The sequence below is a fragment of the Aquarana catesbeiana genome, linkage group LG04 (assembly GCF_042186555.1).
Source record: "Aquarana catesbeiana isolate 2022-GZ linkage group LG04, ASM4218655v1, whole genome shotgun sequence".
Lineage (NCBI taxonomy): Eukaryota > Metazoa > Chordata > Amphibia > Anura > Ranidae > Aquarana > Aquarana catesbeiana.
Window position 1 is genome coordinate 583,624,041 of NC_133327.1, and position 19,645 is coordinate 583,643,685.

The 19,645-nt window shown below is 41.9% G+C and overlaps 1 protein-coding gene across 1 annotated transcript in view; it reads left to right on the plus strand.

Moving 5' to 3' along the window:
• Positions 1-19,645, plus strand: part of EFEMP1 (EGF containing fibulin extracellular matrix protein 1) — a 170,914-nt gene that overhangs the window by 23,698 nt on the left and 127,571 nt on the right. Inside the window, exons 3-4 of the mRNA XM_073628120.1 lie at positions 2,997-3,045; positions 6,382-6,669. Coding sequence (XP_073484221.1) covers positions 2,997-3,045; positions 6,382-6,669 — 337 coding nt within the window. The remainder of the gene's footprint in view (positions 1-2,996; positions 3,046-6,381; positions 6,670-19,645) is intronic.

Consider the following 19,645-nt stretch of genomic DNA (forward strand, 5'->3'; position numbering starts at 1 on the left):
CTTGAGTAATGACAAACAGGCTGACTCAGCTAGTTTACAGAGTTTTTAACATTCCATGAAACCATATCAGAAAAATGAGTTAGACTTAAACATATATTATATATGGTAAAAGGGGTTACTTAAGTCATTCACTTAAAGCTAATGCTCATTATAGAAACCATTTTTATTTTCTCCATGATGATGTGTTGGCCACATACATTCTGTGATTGCTAAAAGATTGTACCATCTGTCGAATTACAATGACCCCATATAATCTCTAAAATCAGAAATCATATGGAGTGCAAATAGGACAGATAACTACAGGTTAATAGAGATGGAATTTTAATGTTCAAAACATATTACTTTTACCATAGTTATTCATCAAAAGTGAGCAAATACAAATTATTATTGTTATTATGAAATATCATCATTAGGTTGATCTAGTTATTTACAATACAGAAGTAACCCATGAAAACTGATAGTGAAGATGAGAAACCAAGAAACATTTTTTATTGGTTCTCTTGCTTGTCTGCACCAGACATGAGTCTTGAGTTATTTATTTATTTTATTTATTTATTTCAGGTACTTATATAGCGCCATCAATTTACGCAGCGCTTTACATATACATTGTACATTCACATCAGTCCCTACCCTCGAGGAGCTTACAATCTAAGGTCCCTAACTCACATTCATACATACTAGGGACAATTTAGACAGGATCCAATTAACCTACCAGCATGTCTTTGGAGTGTGGGAGGAAACCGGAGTACCCGGAGGAAACCCACGCAGGCACAGGGAGAACATGCAAACTCCAAGCAGGTAGTGTCGTGGTTAGGATTCGAACCAGCGACCCTTCTTACTGCTAGGCGAAAGTGCTATCCACTACACCACTGTGCCGCGTCCCTATTCTGGGCAAACATGGGCACAAAAATAGACTATGCACTACAAAGATTTAAGGAGACGACTTGCTTTTCCTAAAGACACCTTGCCACTAATGTAAAAAAAAAATGCAGAAATAAATGCAGAAAACCAGAGTATATTAAATGCAGTGTTTTCCTTTTCATAAATAATTTTTTATCCACCAATTGACTAGCCAGTTCCTTTTTACAGCCCCTTTCCACTAACCTTGGAAAAGCCTACTTCCCTTCTGAGAGCATCTAATTACTCTCTGTGCTATACTGTCTGTGTCGCCCTCCCCTTTGCTCCCTACATAAACTTGTATGTACTGTAGCTTCCAGGGGAGAAGCAAATAGAGTGTCACTTAAGTCACAGCTCTGAGTTTGCTGGGGTGGCTGACATTGCATCCAAAATAGTGGTGCCCAGCAACAGCCTCAGGACTTTTGAATGTGCACAAAAGGGAGACTTTTGAGGATAAATAACATGCATAAAATACAATAAAGGCACATGTCATCTTATGCAATGATTTTTTTTAAACAAAGGGTCGCAACAGGGTCTCTTTAAAGTATGGGTGCAGTTACTCCTATCTTGAAGCTTCCCCTGCCTCCCGTACCCTGGGGAAAGCATTGGGTTACGGTTCAGGCTCCTATATTCAAAATTCAGTAGACTCCGCTATGGGTGCCAGCTCAGTATGAAGAGCCTGTCCCCTGCCCTTGATTCAGTGAAATATCAGCAATGAGGCTGCGCATCTTCCTGTAAAAATCTTTTACAATATTTAGCACATACTTTGTGTGCTCTTTATTCAGTCCCATAGGAATTTATATTCCTTTAGAGCAGGAAAAAGTGGAGTGCATACATATTGCACATGTGTCCCATATACAGAAGTTTGGGATTTTCAAGGAACTTGCAAAAGTGGATCAGGGTAATGAATAGCAGTTTTCTGAATTGTGTGATGTCACAGTAGGTAGTGAAGAAAACTGAAAAAGAGGAGAATAGATACATGCACAAATAAATTAGAAATGCATTGAGGAGGACTCCACTGAGTATAAAATAATGCTCAATGAACTTACATCAATATCTCTAATCTTAATTCGGAGTACACACAGGTTAATAGCAATTCATACTGCATATTTGTTATTGTATGTAGACTTCAGTGCACTTTGTTAGTCCTTCTTTTAATCTCAACAATCTGCAATCAAAGAACTCCACTCAGCACTGATTTTTATACATCAGGTATCAGTGGGGAAACTGCATGTGGATCACCATAAAGAAAAATACAATTTAATGTAGAGCAAACAAACTGCTGATCTAGTAAACTTTATTTTACTCCCTTAAGTGCAATGAACCTTAAAATGGAGCGGTGTTGAACATCTGTGTGTCAGATACCATGGATATTATTTTACAAGAAACAGCACAAGTTTCCAATGGATTCCAAGAGGGTTCATTATGGCTTTAAGATGGAAGCTAAGAAAATAATCCTACAAACTTTAAAGAGTAAATCTTTGTACAAGAGAGCATTGTTGACAATGCAGCTGGATAATGTACCATAATAAATTATGCATTTCATTTACAAGGCTTATATCTTAAGATATTGCTTTGACAGTTATGTTTTTTGAGATCCAGGTGAACAGCTAAATGAACACCTTAAATTTATGTAAATTAATTATTGAATGCAAAAGGATTTGCCATTCTGTTCAGCTACTCTTGTGATTTGCACACTTCTGTCATATCCAGGAAGGTGATGATTATCTTTCTTCTTTGATTCTGTTGGAGGCAAAGAGATGCCATCTCTTTGTCACCAACATGCTCTGTGGCCAATGAATTAGCAATATCTTGCTAATGATTTATTGCTTTATGAGCAGATGGATGACACAGGAAGCGGTTATGCTGAACAAAGACATGGAAGAGTCAACTTCCTTGCTATACAGTGAAGCCCAGCTTGGTGAATCCAAAAACCAGATAAACAAAACTAAAAATAATTTGGAAGGTGATTTAGTGAATATATTTTAGCTACTGTAGGCATTTAGCTTTTTTCCTGGAACTCTAAACCAATTGGTTTGTCAGAAACTGAGATCTATAAAAAATAAATAAATAAGTATATCACTTATCTTCCCTTCTAGCAATGCACCGATGGGTATGAGTGGGACCCACTGCGACAGCAATGTAAAGGTAAGATTTTTGCTGCTACAGTAAGAGAGTTTGTGATATTTCCTGGTAGATTATTGTTTCAAAAAGTGTGTTTGATATGTGCCATATGTGTACACCTACATTTTCTTTATGGTACATGGCAAACATTTTCTACATGGAAAACTTGAAAGGAGGAATAAATATAGTCTATATAAAGGGATACATCTGATCTACACTCCTAAATCCCTGTTGTACCTCATCACACATTTCAATATTTCAAAACAATTTCCATGAAGATGAATACTAAGCTGGTGAATCTCACCAACCATTGCCTACTGCATTGCTAAATATATTACATGGGTTAAGTTGTTCTTAGAATACATTTTGTTCTTCCATAAATATTAACATCAAAATAACAAAATTAAATAGGTAAAAAATAAGCATTTATTTTATTTATTTATTGTACTTATATAGCGCCGTCAATTTACGCAGCGCTTTACATATACATTGTACATTCACATCAGTCCCTACCCTCAAGGAGCTTACAATCTAAGGTCCCTAACTCACATTCATACATACTAGGGACAATTTACACAGGATCCAATTAACCTACCAGCATGTCTTTAGAGTGTGGGAGGAAACCGGAGTACCGGAGGAAACCCATGCAGGCACAGGGAGAACATGCAAACTCCAAGCAGGTAGTGTCGTGGTTGGGATTCGAACCAGCGACCCTTCTTACTGCTAGGTGAAAGTGCTACCCACTGCACCACTGTGCCGCCCATTTATTTTTATTTATTTTTTTTACCATAAATTGATATTATAATTTTTAAGGCCAAGTACAAACACTGAGGAAAGTGCAACATCCTGTATAAAAAAAAAAAAAAAACATATACCAACATATGCATTAGGCAGCAAATACAGGTACTTTGAACAATAATAAACTGAATGCGTTTGTCACAAAGGTTAGAGTCCCCCAGCCAGGGTCCCTACCTGCCACTCCAGTCGGGATCAGGCTGTGGACAGGTGTATACCTTATTATAAAATCAAAACAAGAAGGAAAAGAGTGTAAGAAAAATAAATCAGCACAACAAATACTGAAAAATAAGCATTTAAGTATGCAAATTTTAAATGTGACATTTCTACCAACAAAACATTTCAGAATTAGAGTTTTAAAACCAGGAACTGTGCCTGAAAATCAAAACCTCATAGACCTCAATGAGTGAAATATTTCCCTATGTAAGAAAATGTTCATTGTAGTGAAACCAGTATACTATAGATAGAATATGGTTCTCTGGCCTGGAAGTACTCAAATTGTACTGTAGTTTCTGGTTGGCTTGAATAGTGCGTTTATTACATATTGGACTCTTTGGTGTAATAGTCGAAAAGAAACGAGATTCTACACAAGAACCATTTTTTTAAAAACACATACAGGTAACTGTAGAACTGCCACAGCGTAAGTAAATGTGGTACAAATATCCTGCAAACGAGCAGCACCAATTTTGAACCAGGGGCTTAAACTGTCAGTTGCACATTCCATAAATCATAGTAATATGCAAACTTTGGGAAAACCATCACCAGAGGATTTAATCACTCAAACTGATCTTAATTTCTTGGATATTTAAAATTGTAACCATATAGAGAGATTAAACTTCTGCCTACAGGTACCTGAAGCTAATGTTGTGATTGGGTCTTCCCTAGCATCCCCTATACCTCTTCCATGTATTGTTCAGTATTGTTTGCTAGCCTCAAGTACCCATTCAGCACTGAGGATTATTTTTTCTCTACAGCAGTAATTCACATAGTATGAAACTGATTTAGCATCATTTCTTTAGGGTAATGCTTTATGGTAAAGACTGTTGAATGGAAAAAAGTAGATATAGGTGAGGGGGTGGCTGCAGCACAAAGTCTTTCAATGATATAGAAACAGTGGAATCCAGGTTGCTGATGCAACCTCTGCAACCACTGTTCTTACATTACTGACCATACATACTAAGTCAAATACCCTGACATCAGGTGTCAAAAAAGTCAAATGTTGTACAATAATACACTGTGTATAAGGTATATTATTGGCAGGGGAAAACATTCTTATAAGGATTAACTGTTTTACACTAAGTACCAATCAGCTGTCACATTCATATTAAACTTTATTACAGAAAGCTAGCAGAGTCAATGTGATCCATTTCTACAAAAAGATCAGTATTTTACAAACATGTTGTCTTTTGTACATTAGTCCCCATGTCATCTTTGTTTTTCTGCTCATATTTTACACATTTCTAGTAAAATTTATGATGCTAAGCTATTATAAAATTAAGTCTAAAGCCCTACTCTAACCTTTCTATCAATTTGAATAGAGTAAGGAAGGGTATAAATCTCAGATTTTTATTGCTGTCTCAGCTCCTATCTGGCAGATTTCCAGACAGAATGTGATATAATTTTTTTTTTGCTGTCCATGCCTTCCTGTGCAAATTATACAACCTAACTTTTTTTATGGGCGCTGACATGGACAGGAAGTGAGGAAAAATCCCCCCAATGAGATTTCCCCCATATAATAGCAACCTGCCAGAGATTTTTATTTTATTTTTGGCTAAGGTTAGGCTTTAAGAGATGCATTACAAGATCTACTATGACACTTCTTTTAATTCAGTATGCACTAGCTTGTTCTTATATGAAGATTAATAATTTGTCCAGGAATAACAGGAGGAAACTTACCATTAAATGTATATACTGTAATGTTAGGATAAATGCACTTGCTTTTTTCTTTTGCTTATTGTGAACCATAAAAGTACCTCATTGATGGCAATGATGTATAAATAAACTCTTTTTGCAGATGGAATGTTTCCAGTTGTTGATTGGTGATAGCTTACTATAGAGATTTTATTGTCTGCACTAAGCTTAATTTCCTGCCACCAGTCCATGCATTTATAGGATATCATTTTTTCTTCTGTACAACACATACATAAATAAAATGCAGATACAGGGGTAAAAAATGTTTAACTTTCCTAATATATTACAACTGTTTTTTTTTCCCGTAGTTAAAAGAGCAGACACCTTTAGCGCCCCAAAACCCAGGCACTCTGTTATTTAAGTATCTGCTACATCTTCCATGTGACCTGGAACATTGTCTTCCTATTGGACACTAAGCCACCCAATCGATTGTTGGGGAGCAGAGGAGTGTCTGGATTTTGAGTATCCTGAATGCTCTGAAGAAGAATCAGGCATATAGAGACACCTGCCTTTTTGATATTGAGTTGTAAAAGTTAAGGCTTAGCTATACAAGCTAAGGTGACCCTGCACTTTAAAGCTAGGATAATGCTAACTTCTATAGCATCATGCCTTCCAGAATGTGATCTTGTTGTCCCCTTTTCCACTGAATTGCAGATATTGATGAATGTGGAATAATGCAAGAACCTTGTAAGGGAGGAATGAAATGTGTCAACCATTATGGAGGATACCTTTGTCTACCAAGAACAGCCCAAATATTGGTAAATAATGGACAAGAAGATTCTGGATCCTCCCAGTCCGCAGGACCACAGCAAAGTGGCAGTCAGAACACATATGTGGAAAGACCCAATAGTCCTCCAGAAGTAGCACGACCATTACCCAACGCACCCCAACTGATGCAATGTCCCTCTGGCTATGAACTAAATGCGCAAAATTTGTGCCAAGGTAAGAGAAATTATTTCAGTTTATAAGAATTAGGTATTTACAAGAATGGACCCTAAAATACACAGAAACTAGTAGAGTAATTATAGCAGTGAGGGAGTAAAAAAGCATAACACTTGGATGTGCAGCTGGGGAAGTCATTGTATTAGTTGTTCAACCTCTGGACACATGGACAATACATGGAGGTGGCTCAGTAGGTGTTATGGCTTCTTCTCTTTCAGACGGCATCTCCTGTTATTTTGGTATTCTAAATTTTAATATAAATTAGATACTTCTGTTTAATTTTAGAATCATTGAAACACTTTTTGTGTTAAAGCCTGTTCTGTTATTTTGCCAGCTAGGTGAAAATTTGAATGCCCTGTACACACGGTCGGATTTTCCGACGGAAAATGTGTGATAGGACCTTGTTGTCGGAAATTCCGACCGTGTGTAGGCTCCATCACACATTTTTCATCGGATTTTCCGACACACAAAGTTTGAGAGCAGGCTATAAAATTTTCCGACAACAAAATCCGTTGTCGGAAATTCCGATCGTGTGTACACAAATCCAACGGACAAAGTGCCACGCATGCTCAGAATAAATAAAGAGATGAAAGCTATTGGCCACTGCCCCGTTTATAGTCCCGACGTACGTGTTTTACGTCACCGCGTTTAGAACGATCGGATTTTCCGTCAACTTTGTGTGACCGTGTGTATGCAAGGCATTACCCATGCGCCCCTAATGGACGGGCAGCCACTGATAAGACTTATGAGTGGTGATATACTGTAAGAGAGGGTTGATTTGGCTGTCTGCCAAGCAGTTCATTAAGCAATTGTGTCCACTTAAAACCATGTATAAGAACTGCCTTTAAAACCTACTCATACCTTTGGATGCATATATGTGAACCTAGCCTAAAGAAGAATGTCCTGAAAATGTATTTGGCTGGAGGAAAATAAAGTTGGTAAAATAAAATATATGTTATTATACCCTTTTTTCCTCTCGTTAAGCTAAAATGTCACACTGAACACCCTGCACTGAACACTACAGGGGCGCACACCAAAAATTTTTTTGGAGAATACACTATAGGATTGTACTAAACCTGGGACACCTTTGGGTGCTCCAAAGAGAATAGTAATGCGGCGTGCATAGTGCCCCCTCATCCTCCTGTCAGACCCTGTTCTGAACCACATTCCTGTCTGAAGATTGTGTCTGGGTTTCAGTCGGACTAAAACCAGGACATGATCCAAAACCCGGACTGTCCGGGTGAATCCCGGACAGGTGGCAACCCTAAACTCAGACCACAGTTTCTTCAGTGCTGATGGGTAAACTCTAATGCACACAGCTCGTCAGGCCTTAGACCTCAGGCCATTTAATGTCTCTTGCAGACACACCCGCTATGGCTGCCACATGCAGCCTCTCTGACTACTGGAGAGGATTGGAGTCCTTCTGACTCCCATTCACAGACCTCCTGTCTGTTGGGTGGAGCAGTCTCCAACTGTATATATATATATATATATATATAAAGGTCTGCTGTATATTACACATGGCACCTTTTTTTATAGAGAGTGTCACGTATTTATTCACAAGTACTTACACTGCATATGTGTTGTTATTTGTGTCTTTTGTACAGAGATGGAGAGTGCAGGTCATTGGGGGGCTTGTCTTGATGTCAGGGGGAGGTTCTGTGGCCTTTGGGTTCTTTGCCTTTCCCCACCCGGAAGGGTTTCTCTTCGGGAGAACTCCAAGCACTTGGTGGACCAGCCTCCCTAAGAAGTGGGATTCACCTGGCTTCGGCCTAGATGGACTATTATGTACCTTGCCTCTGCCAGGAGCCTTGTGCCCAAGGAGGTTCAAGGTTAGAGACCCTTTCTCTTCAGAGGATTGGTCATACTGTACTCTTTGTGCATTTTTTGTGTGCTGTGATTTCACAGTCCACTTTTTTGTTCACAGAGGTTTTGCCAAAGCACAGCACACAGTAGCTGAGAGAAAAAATCATATAACAAATGTCTAAATGGTTAATGGTTAAATGGGTAACTTCTTACATGTCCTTGGGACTGTGACTACGTCATTGTCCTCCATCAGCTGCAGCCATTATATACAGTATCTCACAAAAGTGAGTACACCCCTCACATTTTTGTAAATATTTTATTTTAAGACATCCCAACCTGCAAAAACTAATTTCAGGGAGGTAACGATTCGCGCCGGCGCTGAACCCCCCCTCCCCCCCATTGCCTACCAGTGCAGCCCATCATTGTCCATCAGTGCAGCCTATCAGTGTCAATCAGTGTCCTTCAGTGCCACCTCATCAGTGCCCACCAGTGCAGCCTATCGGTGTCCATCAGTGCCACCTCATCAGTGCCTGCCCACCAGTGCAGCCCATCAGTACCAGCTCATCAATGCCCACCAGTGCAGCCTATTAGTGTCCATCCCTGCAGCCTATCAGTGTCCATCAGTGCCAACTCATCAGTGCCACCTCTTCAGTGCCCATCAGTGCAGCCTATCAGTGTCCATCAGTGCAGCCTATCAGTGTCCATCAGTGCCACCTCCTCGGTGCCCACCAGTGTAGCTCATCAGTGCCACCTCATCAGTGCCCACCAGTGTCCATCAGTGCAGTCTATCAGTGTCAATTAGTGTCCATCAGTGCCCACCAGTGCAGCCTATTAGTGTTCATCCGTGCAGCCTATCAGTGTCCATCAGTGCCACCTCATCAGTGCCACCTCATCATTGCCCACCAGTGCAGCCTATCAGTGTCCATCAGTGCAGCCTATCAGTGTCAATCAGTGTCCAACAGTGCCCACCAGTGCAGCCTATCAGTGTCCATCAGTACAGCCTATCAGTGTCCATCAGTGCCACCTCATCAGTGCCGACCAGTGCAGCCTATCAGTGTCCATCAGTGCCACCTCATCAGTGCCCACCAGTGCAGCCCCTCGGTGCTCACCAGTGCAGCCTATCAGTGTCCATCAGTCCAGCCCATCAGTGTTTATCAGTGCCACCTCATCATTGCCTACCAGTGCAGCCCATTGTGCCCATCAGTGCAGCCCATCAATGTCCATCAGTGCCACCTCATCAGTGCCCACCAGTTCAGCCCATCAGTATCCATCAGTGCAGCCAATCAGTGTCCATCAGTGCCACCTCATCAGTGCCCACCAGTGCAGCCCATCAGTGCCTACCAGTGCAGCCCATCAGTGTCCTTCAGTGCCACCTCATCAGTGTTCACCAGCGCAGCCTCAATGTCCACCAGCGAGCTCGGCCGCTCTGGCTGCTCTGTCTTCTGTCTGTGGCCAGGGGAGGGAGCGGGACAGAGTCGGGAGATTACCTGGCGCTCGCAGGTGTCCAGAAGACAGCAGCCAAATGTGGGAGATTCCCGTGACTCGCGGGAGACTTGAGATGTCTGTATTATATCTTTTCATGTGACAACACTAAAGAAATGGCACTTTGCTACAGTGTAAAGTAGTAAGTGTACAGCTTGTATAACAGTGTAAATTTGCTGTCCCCTCAAAATAACTCAACACAGAGCCATAAATGTCTAAACGGCTGGCAACAAAAGTGAATACACCCCTAAGTGAAAATGTCCAAACTGGGCCCAAAGTGTCAATATTTTGCGTGGCTACCTTTATTTTCCAGCACTGCCTTAACCCTCATGGGTATGGAGTTCACCAGAGCTTCACAGGTGGCCCTTGATGTACTCTTCCACTCCTCCATGATGACATCACGGAGCTGGTGGATGTTAGAGACCTTTCGCCCCTCCACCTTCCGTTTGAGGATGCCCCACAGATGCTCAATAGGGTTTAGGCTTGGAAACATGCTTGGTCAGTCCATCACCTTTACCCTCAGCTTCTTTAGCAAGGCAGTGGTCATCTTGGGGATATATATGGGGTCGTTATCATGTTGGAATACTGCCCTGTGGCCCAGTCTCCAGGGAGGGGATCATGCTCTGCTTCAGTATGTCACAGTACATGTTGGCATTCATGGTTCCCTCAATGAACTGTAGCTCCCAGTGCTGGCAGCACTCATGCAGCCCCAGACCATGACACTCCCACCACCATGCTTGACTGTAGGCACTTGTCTTTGTACTCCTCACCTGGTAGCCGTCACACACGCTTGACACCATCTGAACCAAATAAGTTTATCTTGGTCTCATCAGACCACAGAACATGGTTCCAGTAATCCATGTCCTTAGTCTGCTTGTCTTCAGCAAACTGTTTGCGGGCTTTCTTGTGCATCATCTTTAGAAGAGGCTTGCTTCTGGGACGACAGCCATGCAGACCAATTTGATGCAGTGTGTGGTGTGTGGTCTGAGCACTGACAGGCTGACCCCCCAACCCTTCAACCTCTGCAGCAATGCTGGCAGCACTCATATGTCTAGTTCCCAAAGACAACCTCTGGATATGACGCTGAGCACGTGCACTAAACTTCTTTGGTCAAGCATGGCGAGGCCTGCTCTGAGTGGAACCTGTCCTGTTAAACCACTGTATGGTCTTGGCCGTCGTGCTGCAGCTCAGTTTTAGGGTCTTGGCAATCTTCTTATAGCCTAGGCCATCTTTATGTAGAGCAACAATTCTTTTTTCAGATCCTCAGAGAGTTCTTTGCCATGAGGTGCCATGTTGAACTTCCAGTGACCAGTATGAGAGATCGAGAGTGATAACACCAAATTTAACACCCCTGCTCCCCATTCACACCTGAGACCTTGTAACACTAACGAGTCACATGCCACCGGGGAGAGAAAATGGCTAATTGGGCCCAATTTGGATATTTTCACTTAGGAGTGTACTCACTTTTGTTTCCAGCGGTTTAGACATTAATGGCTGTGTGTTGAGTTATTTTGAGGGGACAGAAATTTGACACTGTTATACAAGCGGTACACTCACTACTTTACATTGTAGCAAAGTGTAATTTCTTCAGTGTTGTCACATGAAAAGATAGACTAAAATATTTACAAAAATGTGAGGGGTGTACTCTCTTTTGTGAGATACTGTATATATTATTTTTTTCCCACAAATGCCTGCTGGTCTGTAAGGCAGCCCTTCAAAGTGATGGGAAAAATAGGAAAATAAAAATGGTCTACTTTTTTGTTCACAGAGGTTTTGACAAAGCATAGCACTGAGAAGCTAAAAAAAAAAAAAAAAAAATCATATAACAAATGTCTTATCTAAATGTTTAATGGTTAAAGGAGTTGCTTTTTACATGTCTTTGGGACTGTGACTACATCATCGTCCTCCTTCAGCTGCAGCCTTTATATGTATATTACGGTATTTTCTTCCCACAAAAGCCTGCTGGACTGTAACGCAGCTTATCATAGTGATGGAAAATAGAAATGAATGGAGGGGGGAGACTAAATGGTAGGTGCCTCCAGTTTATACCTTCCACAGTTTCTTCAGGTAGTTAATGTTCTGCAAAAGGAAAGTAGAGGTTAAGAGCTTATGTTAAAATATGAAGATAGAGGTAGGAGAAGAATTAAATGTTGGGAGGTTATTCAGAGTTAACCGCTTGCAGCCCGCCGGCTGTCATATGACGGCCAGGCCGCACGGCTCTCGTTCTGGGAGGGCATCATATGACGCCCTCGCCTTCCCGGCCCACCACCGCAATGTCCGCCGGGCACACGCGATTGCCTGGTAAAACGGCAGGACCGTGGATCTGTGTATGTAAACACACAGATCCACGTCCTGTCAGAGGAGAGGAGACCGATGTGTGTTCTCAATATAGAGCAACACCGATCGGTCTTCTCCCATTGTGAGTCCCCACTCGCTACAGTTAGAAAAACTCCCTAGGAACATAATTAACCCCTCGATCACCCCCTAGTGTTAACCCCTTCCCTGCCAGTGACATCTATACAGTAATCAGTGCATTTTTATAGCACGGATCGCTGTATAAATGTGAATGGTCCCAAAAATGTGTCAAAAGTGTCCAATATGTCCGCCACAATATTGCAGTCATGATAAAAATCGCAGATTGCCGCCATTACTAGCAAAAAAAATAAAATAATAAAAATGCTATAAATCTATCCCCTATTTTGTAGATGCTATAATCAGACTAAACTGAGGAAAAAATTTGTTTTTTTTAAAAAAAATTGGATATTTATTATAGCAAAAAGTTAAAAATATTGTGTTTTTTTCAAACTTGGCACTCTTCTTTTGTTTATAGTGTAAAAAATAAAAACCGCAGAGGTGATCAAATACCACCAAAAGAAAGCTCTATTTGTGGGAAAAAAATAATAAAAATTTCATTTGGGTACAGTGTTGCATGACCGCGCAATTGTCATTCAAAGTGTGACAGTGCTGAAAGTTGGAAAATGGCTTGGGCAGGAAGGGGGTGAAAGTGCACTGTATTGAGGTGGTTAAAGAGAGTCACTGGGTAAAAGTAACAGGTCCTTTTGAAAGAACAACCTCTCCCCCACCGTGAAATTTACCTTCCCTTTTGTTCCCCTGTGGCTTTCTTCTTCCAGCAGGGTAGAAGTTCAAAACCCTGTGTAAGCTCATATTGAATCGTGTTGGAGCTTACAGCAGGTTAATTACTTCTTAGCTTCATTCACATGTTTGGTGCAAATTAACCTCTCAGACCAAAGCAATGCATCCTAGGATGAAAGTAGAGAGGTCATTTGCTCCCCTGTACTCCAAATTAATTCTGAAGAGCTCCAATGGAGCAACGTGGGAGTGCAGTAAAGGTTTCAGAAGAATGCCAGATTTTCTTTAAGGATACCTTTTTAAAGTAAGCTCTAATGAGCAGGGCACCCTGATTCCTCCTGTATTGAATTGTATTGTAACTGTACTGTCTGCCCTCATGTTGTAAAGCTTGAGTCCCAGGCATTTTATCAACTGCTTCTGCAGTACCTCGCCGCAGCGAGGTACATCATGTCTGCCTACCCATTGGCTCCTGGGATATGAGTGTCATCAAACCCAGGAGTCAATGGGCATCCGCCGCTTGTAGCATCGTCTCGCCACGCCATGCTTTGTATGATATGCTCATGCGCAAGATAGCCAGCAGCGCTGTATCCCAGAAGGAGATACCAGTGGGCTTCAAATGCCCACACTGGAGATAGGAGCACGCTCGGTGGGGACAGCAAGGTCATTTTTTTTTTTTTAAAGCATTTACAAAATCTACATACACTACTAATCCAGTTGGATATGGGATTAGGTGGAAACAACATGGGGGAGTTTTTTTAAAAAAAAAGAAAAAAAATGCTGGAACTCCACTTTCATAAGGAACACTCAGGTTAATAACTGACGCCTCAAATTTTATCCAGTTCCTGCTAAATTGGACCAAATTTGAGCCGTGGGTCCCTCTGTCAGCACCAACTAGTTTAGCAAAAGCCGGTTTGAAAATCATCTTAGTTGGGTGTAAAATGATCAGCTGATCCAGGACTGCATTCTATTGGATGCAGTCATTGGGGGAGATTTACTAAAGCTGGTACACAAAGAATCAGGTGCTGCTGTGCATAGTAACCAATCAGCTTCTACGTTTTATTGTCAAAGTTTAATTGAACAAGCTGAAGTTAGAAGCTGATTGGTTATATATGCACAGCGCCAACTAATTCTGTATGCACCATTTTCAGTAAATCTCCCTTTAACGTTTGGGTATTCATGCAGCCATTGGTGCTGTGGCTGCCTGAATATAATAGTCGGCCATGGAGGTTCCTCCATTCCTGCTGTTTAGTGTTGATGAAGGAATCTGTTGATTTGCTCTCATTCGGTTGAGAGAAATGTAGTTGTGTATGGCTAGCATTAAAAAGCTCTGATGTTTGCCAAAAACTGAAATCTGAGAACTAACCTCAATGGCACTCTCAGTGCATAAAATAAGCATAAGGATAGGAATAGTTCGAAGCAGTGTTCAACCATCTGCACATCTGTATATTAATACAAGTAAGTAAAATGGCAAACCAAACAAGTCAACATATGTGAATATATACTTTTAATTGCACCATAGCACCTTAACATTATTACTCGCTAAAAACATTCAACCATTTCCCTTTAAGTAGAAATCACAGCCCAGGACCGAAGTGTGAGTTTTATATTTCATTAGTGTGTTTGATACATCAGGGAACACAAACAGCATGCCTGCATGCGGCAAGAGTCACACTTTAAGTTGATTTTATTATGGAGTTAATGAAAACACGATGTGCACCCTGTTGTAATTACCCACAGATGCATGACATTTTTCTTCCACTCCAGCGGCACTAAATTATGTTTTACGAGCAACGTGATGTTGTGGGACCTATTTTAAAAATAATAGTTGACCCAAGGGAGCTATAATGCTCTTGCTGACATCATGCTAAACACTGAAGGACCTTCTGTTTAGATACAGTTGTCCACTCCCTTCTGAGCATTGCAGGGTTTAAATCTGATAATGTGAAAGCAATTCAGCTTTCCCCTGATTTCTGGCTCACAATAAATGGATACTCGCACATGAATCATACATCAGCGGACGTTCAACTTTCCTATTTAAACGTTGTATTTGGTACTTTTAAAATGTTCTTTTTACAGAATTATAAGATTAAGATGTTTATGTTGTGATATGGGCCTATATACAAAGTTTTAAGTAAGTACCCATCATATCAGGGCCATCTTAATAGCATCATGGGCCCCTGGGAAAATCAATGCACTGGGCCCCTACAAGCCTGCCCCAATTACGCACCTACTCTCAAGAATTAAAGTATAAATAGTTGATAGAATTAGACATATATTTATAAGTACTTTCAATAACATCTATTTTAAACAATAAAAAAAATTCCATAAATCAAAGACTAATCAACACAAAGGACAAAGTACAGGGTTGAAGGCAGAAGGGCACAGTGCAGGGAGGTCAGGAGGGCACAGTACAGGGAGGTTAGGAGGGCACAGTACAGGGAGGTCAGGAGGGCACAGTACGGGGAGGTTAAGAGGGCACAGTACAGGTTCCAGGACGCTGCTCAGGACATGGCCATCCTGGAACAGCTTAGTAAAAAGCTTGACTGGCCCAGCAAATCCGGGACAGTTGGCAAGTATGATGTAATGCAAGATAATCATGGGGCCCCCCATGCACCTGGGGCCCCTGGGCAGTGCCCAGGGGTGCCTATGCATTAGAACAGCCCTACATCATATGTGTTTAGTGGGGCGTTTTTCTGCAGCGTTAGCCAGTACATTGTCATGCGTCAACGTGCATTTCCTTAGTGCATTGATATTCAGTTTTTCAAGCATTCCACTGTATTTTTGAATTTAGAATTTTGAGCTGATATGTTTAAGCCATTGACCAATACAGTAGTATCTTGGATTACGTGCATAATCCGTTCCAGAAGAATGCTTGTAATCCAAAGCACTCATATATCAAAGCAAGTTAGCCCATAGAAATCAATGGCAACTCAGATAATTCGTTCCACAGCCACTGCTTGTCTATGCAGTACCACATGTGGCCAGAGGTGTGGGGGGGTGCCGGAGACACTCAGAAACACTAGGAGAAGCTCAGAGACCACTCAGAGATGCTCAAAGACACTCGGAGATGCTCAGAGACACTCTGGAATGATGTCCTGTGCCCCCGCACCTCGGGCCAAATGCGGTACTGCACACCCCAGAGGCTTGAATCCTGCTCCTCTTGCGAGACAATGCTTACAAACCGAGTCAGGATTTATAAAAAAAAAAAACAGCTTGTATTGCGAAACGCTCGTAAACTGTGTTACTCGCAATCCGAAGTTTTACTGTACTTGTCAATGCATTTTCATGCTCTACCACTGACTCCTATAGGCCTCCCAAAGCACTAAAATGCAGAAAATTTACATATTTTTCAATACACTGCACATCCAGCACTGAGATGGGAACAGATACTATTTTTATTATGAGGAGTTTGGACACATGTTTTTGCAGGTTGCAACATGTGCATTAAAAAGTAATGGAATAAATGGGTCCTTATTAAATGTCGTTTGAAAAAGCTTTGGAGCCTATTCACATTTGTCTGTTTTGATGCAGAAAAACTCTTGTAATTTGCTGCATGAAAATCCATGTCAAGGAGAAATCCCCTTCTATCTACACTCACTGGCCACGTTAGTAGGTACACCTGGCTAGTACCAGGTTGGATCCCCTTTTGCCTTCAGAACTGCCTTAATTCTTCGTGGCATAGATTCAACAAGGTGTTGGAAACATTCCACAGAGATTTTGGTCCATATTGACATGATAGCATCACACAGTTGCTGCAGATTTGTTGGCTGCACATCCATGATGTGATTCTCCCATTTCACCACATCCAAAAGGTGCTCTTTTAGATTGAGATCTGGTGACTGTGGAGGCCATTGGAGTACGGTGAACTCATTGTCATGTTCAAGAAACCGGTTTGAGATGATTTTAGCTTTGTGACATGATGCATTATCCTGCTGGAAGGAGCCATCAGAAGATGGGTACACGGTAGTCATAAAGGGATGGACATGGTCAGCAACAATACTCAGGTAGGCTGTGGACGTTAAACAATGCTCAGTTGGTACCAAGGGGCCCAAAGTGTGCCAAGAAAATATCCCCCACACCATTACAATACCACCAGCCTAAACCGTTGATACAAGGCAGGATGGATCCATGTTTTCATGTTGTTTACACCTAATTCTGACCCTACCAACAGAATGTTGCAGCTGAAATCGAGACTCATCAAACCAGGCAATGTCAATCTATCTACTATTGTCCAATTTTGATGAGCCTGTGCGAATTGTAGCCTCAGTTTCTGTTCTTAGCTGACAAGAATGGCACATGGTGTGGTCTCCAGCTGCTGTAGCCCATCTGCTTCAAGATTTGATGTGTTGTGCATTCAGAGATGGTATTCTGCATACCTTGGTTGTAACAAGTGGTTATTTGAGTTACTGTTGCCTTTTTCTATCATCTTGAATCAGTCTGCCATTCTACTCTGATCTCTGACATCAACCAGGCATTTTCCTCCACACAACTGCGGCTCACTAGATATTTTCTCTTTTTTGGAAAATCTTTTCCTGGTGCATCATGGCAGCATACAATGGGTTGTGGCTCCGCCCCCACAACCTGATATTTCTGGTTAACTATAGATCAAAGACAGACTTGGCTCACAGCATTCTCCTTTTTTTCCTCGCCTGATCAGGACTGGAGTCGCGAAGTATCCCTTACCGTTTGTCGCCCCAGCCAGGTTAAGCCTCTTCTGGGTGGAAGTCCTTCCTGTACAGTCTCTAAATGAGCTATATGGTTGGAGCCCCATTCTGGTGGTGCAGCCCTGTCAAAGAAAGTTTTAAACAAGCTTTGACGTAAGTGACAGCTTCTCCCTTTGCTTTCCATATGCTTTTTACTTCTTACTTTTTTCTGTTCTATGGGCATTTGCCATTTCCAAGATGGCTGCAGCAGTGCAAGTACACTCTGAGCATGAGAGGTAGGAAGTGATGCGGCCTCTGTGACCAGTTTCCTGGCTAGATCTGAGCATGCTCAGGCACTGAAATCACCACTAATGGCAAATTGGGCAACACATAGTGGAACTCTCAACTCATGCATGCTGGATGCTTATGTGGTTATTGTTTGTAGGTATTGTTTCTTTTTTTATGGCATTCACCTGGCTTTTTCCTATCTCTTTCTCAGTGTTGCTCTGGAGCATTGTGCTCTTTGTTGCATTCACCTGGGCTCTTCCTATCTCCTTCTCAATTGCTGCTTTCGGATCACTGTGTTATGCTGTTTTTCATTTCAGTCTGCTGCTTTGCTCTGTTTCTATGGGGAATGCTGCCCAGTCAGACCACCCATTGCTTTTAAGGTATAGGGACTAGGTAAGTAGTGAACACTGAGAAAAAGAGAGCCAATATCTATAGTCCTGTGAGGACCACAAGATGGAGGGTGCCTTCTAAAGGTTAAGACAAATCACCATCTAAGAACTGACATCCATGCAATGTTGATTTAAGGTCATCATCTCTCCCCTCATTGTCATTTCTCCCCATTTACAAACATCAAAGGCTACCAGCCCTAGTAGTCACTGCATTTGTGGTGGAAAGTCATTGCCTGCCAAGCTAGTATGTCAAATCTGCCTGGAGCAAGCAGGACACAGCCCTGCAAGGACCTCAAGATGGAGGGAGGCTTCTAAAAGCCAGAACAGTCACCATTTAGGCACAGACATCCAGGCAACATTGATCAATGTCATCATCTCACCTCTCATTATTATTGCTCCCCGTTTACAAACGCCACAGGTTACCAGCCCTAATGGTTGCTGCATTTGTGCTGGAAAGCCATTGCCTGACAAGCTAGTATATCAAGTCTGCTCATAGGAAGCAACAACTGACAATGAAGGGGGTGTCTGGAAAGTAGCCACCTTGATTAAAGAATTGGCCAAGGAGTTGATACATGAAGCCTGTACTCCCCAGTCGGTGGCTGAATTGCCTAGCACTTCCAACCAGAGCCAGTAGGTCGTGTCCAAATTAGAAAGCTTGCCATGAGAAGAAAGTGCTAAAGGGGCCACAAGCTTTGAAGATTGCCCAATAAAGCCTTTTTGCGAGGGCAGTTAAGGATGCAGTTGCCTGGGGTGAAGTCTCCACAAGGTTAGAAAGCACTCATTCCCTTCACTGAACAACTGGAGGAGTTAATCCATTAAGAATCGAAGGGGTCAGAGAAAAATGCCCGTATAAACAGGCTGTCAAAACTGTATACCCTGAAAAAGCTAAAGGTCAACCTGCTGCAGCCTCTACCGATGTTGGATGCATCATTAATGTAGCTGGCAAGACATGTCACCTTGCTGTTACATTCAAGGAGGCTCTAGTCTGAAAATTAGGTCTAGTGCTCCTACATACTGTAACATCTGCAGGTGCTGGCAGACCAGCAATATCCAGCCAATGTGCTGAGTGAGTCTAATGGGAGTGGTTTCATAATTATCAACCAGCTGCTGCACCTGCAGGACTCTGAGGAAAGTGGCAGGGTCTACATCCCTTTAGATGTGATTTCTTATTGGGAGCATCTTACCAAAAATTACATTTTTTGTTGCAGTGAATGCCAAAAATCTGACTCGTATCTTGGTGCATACTGCTGGGAAAATCAGTGAGCCAGTCACACAAGC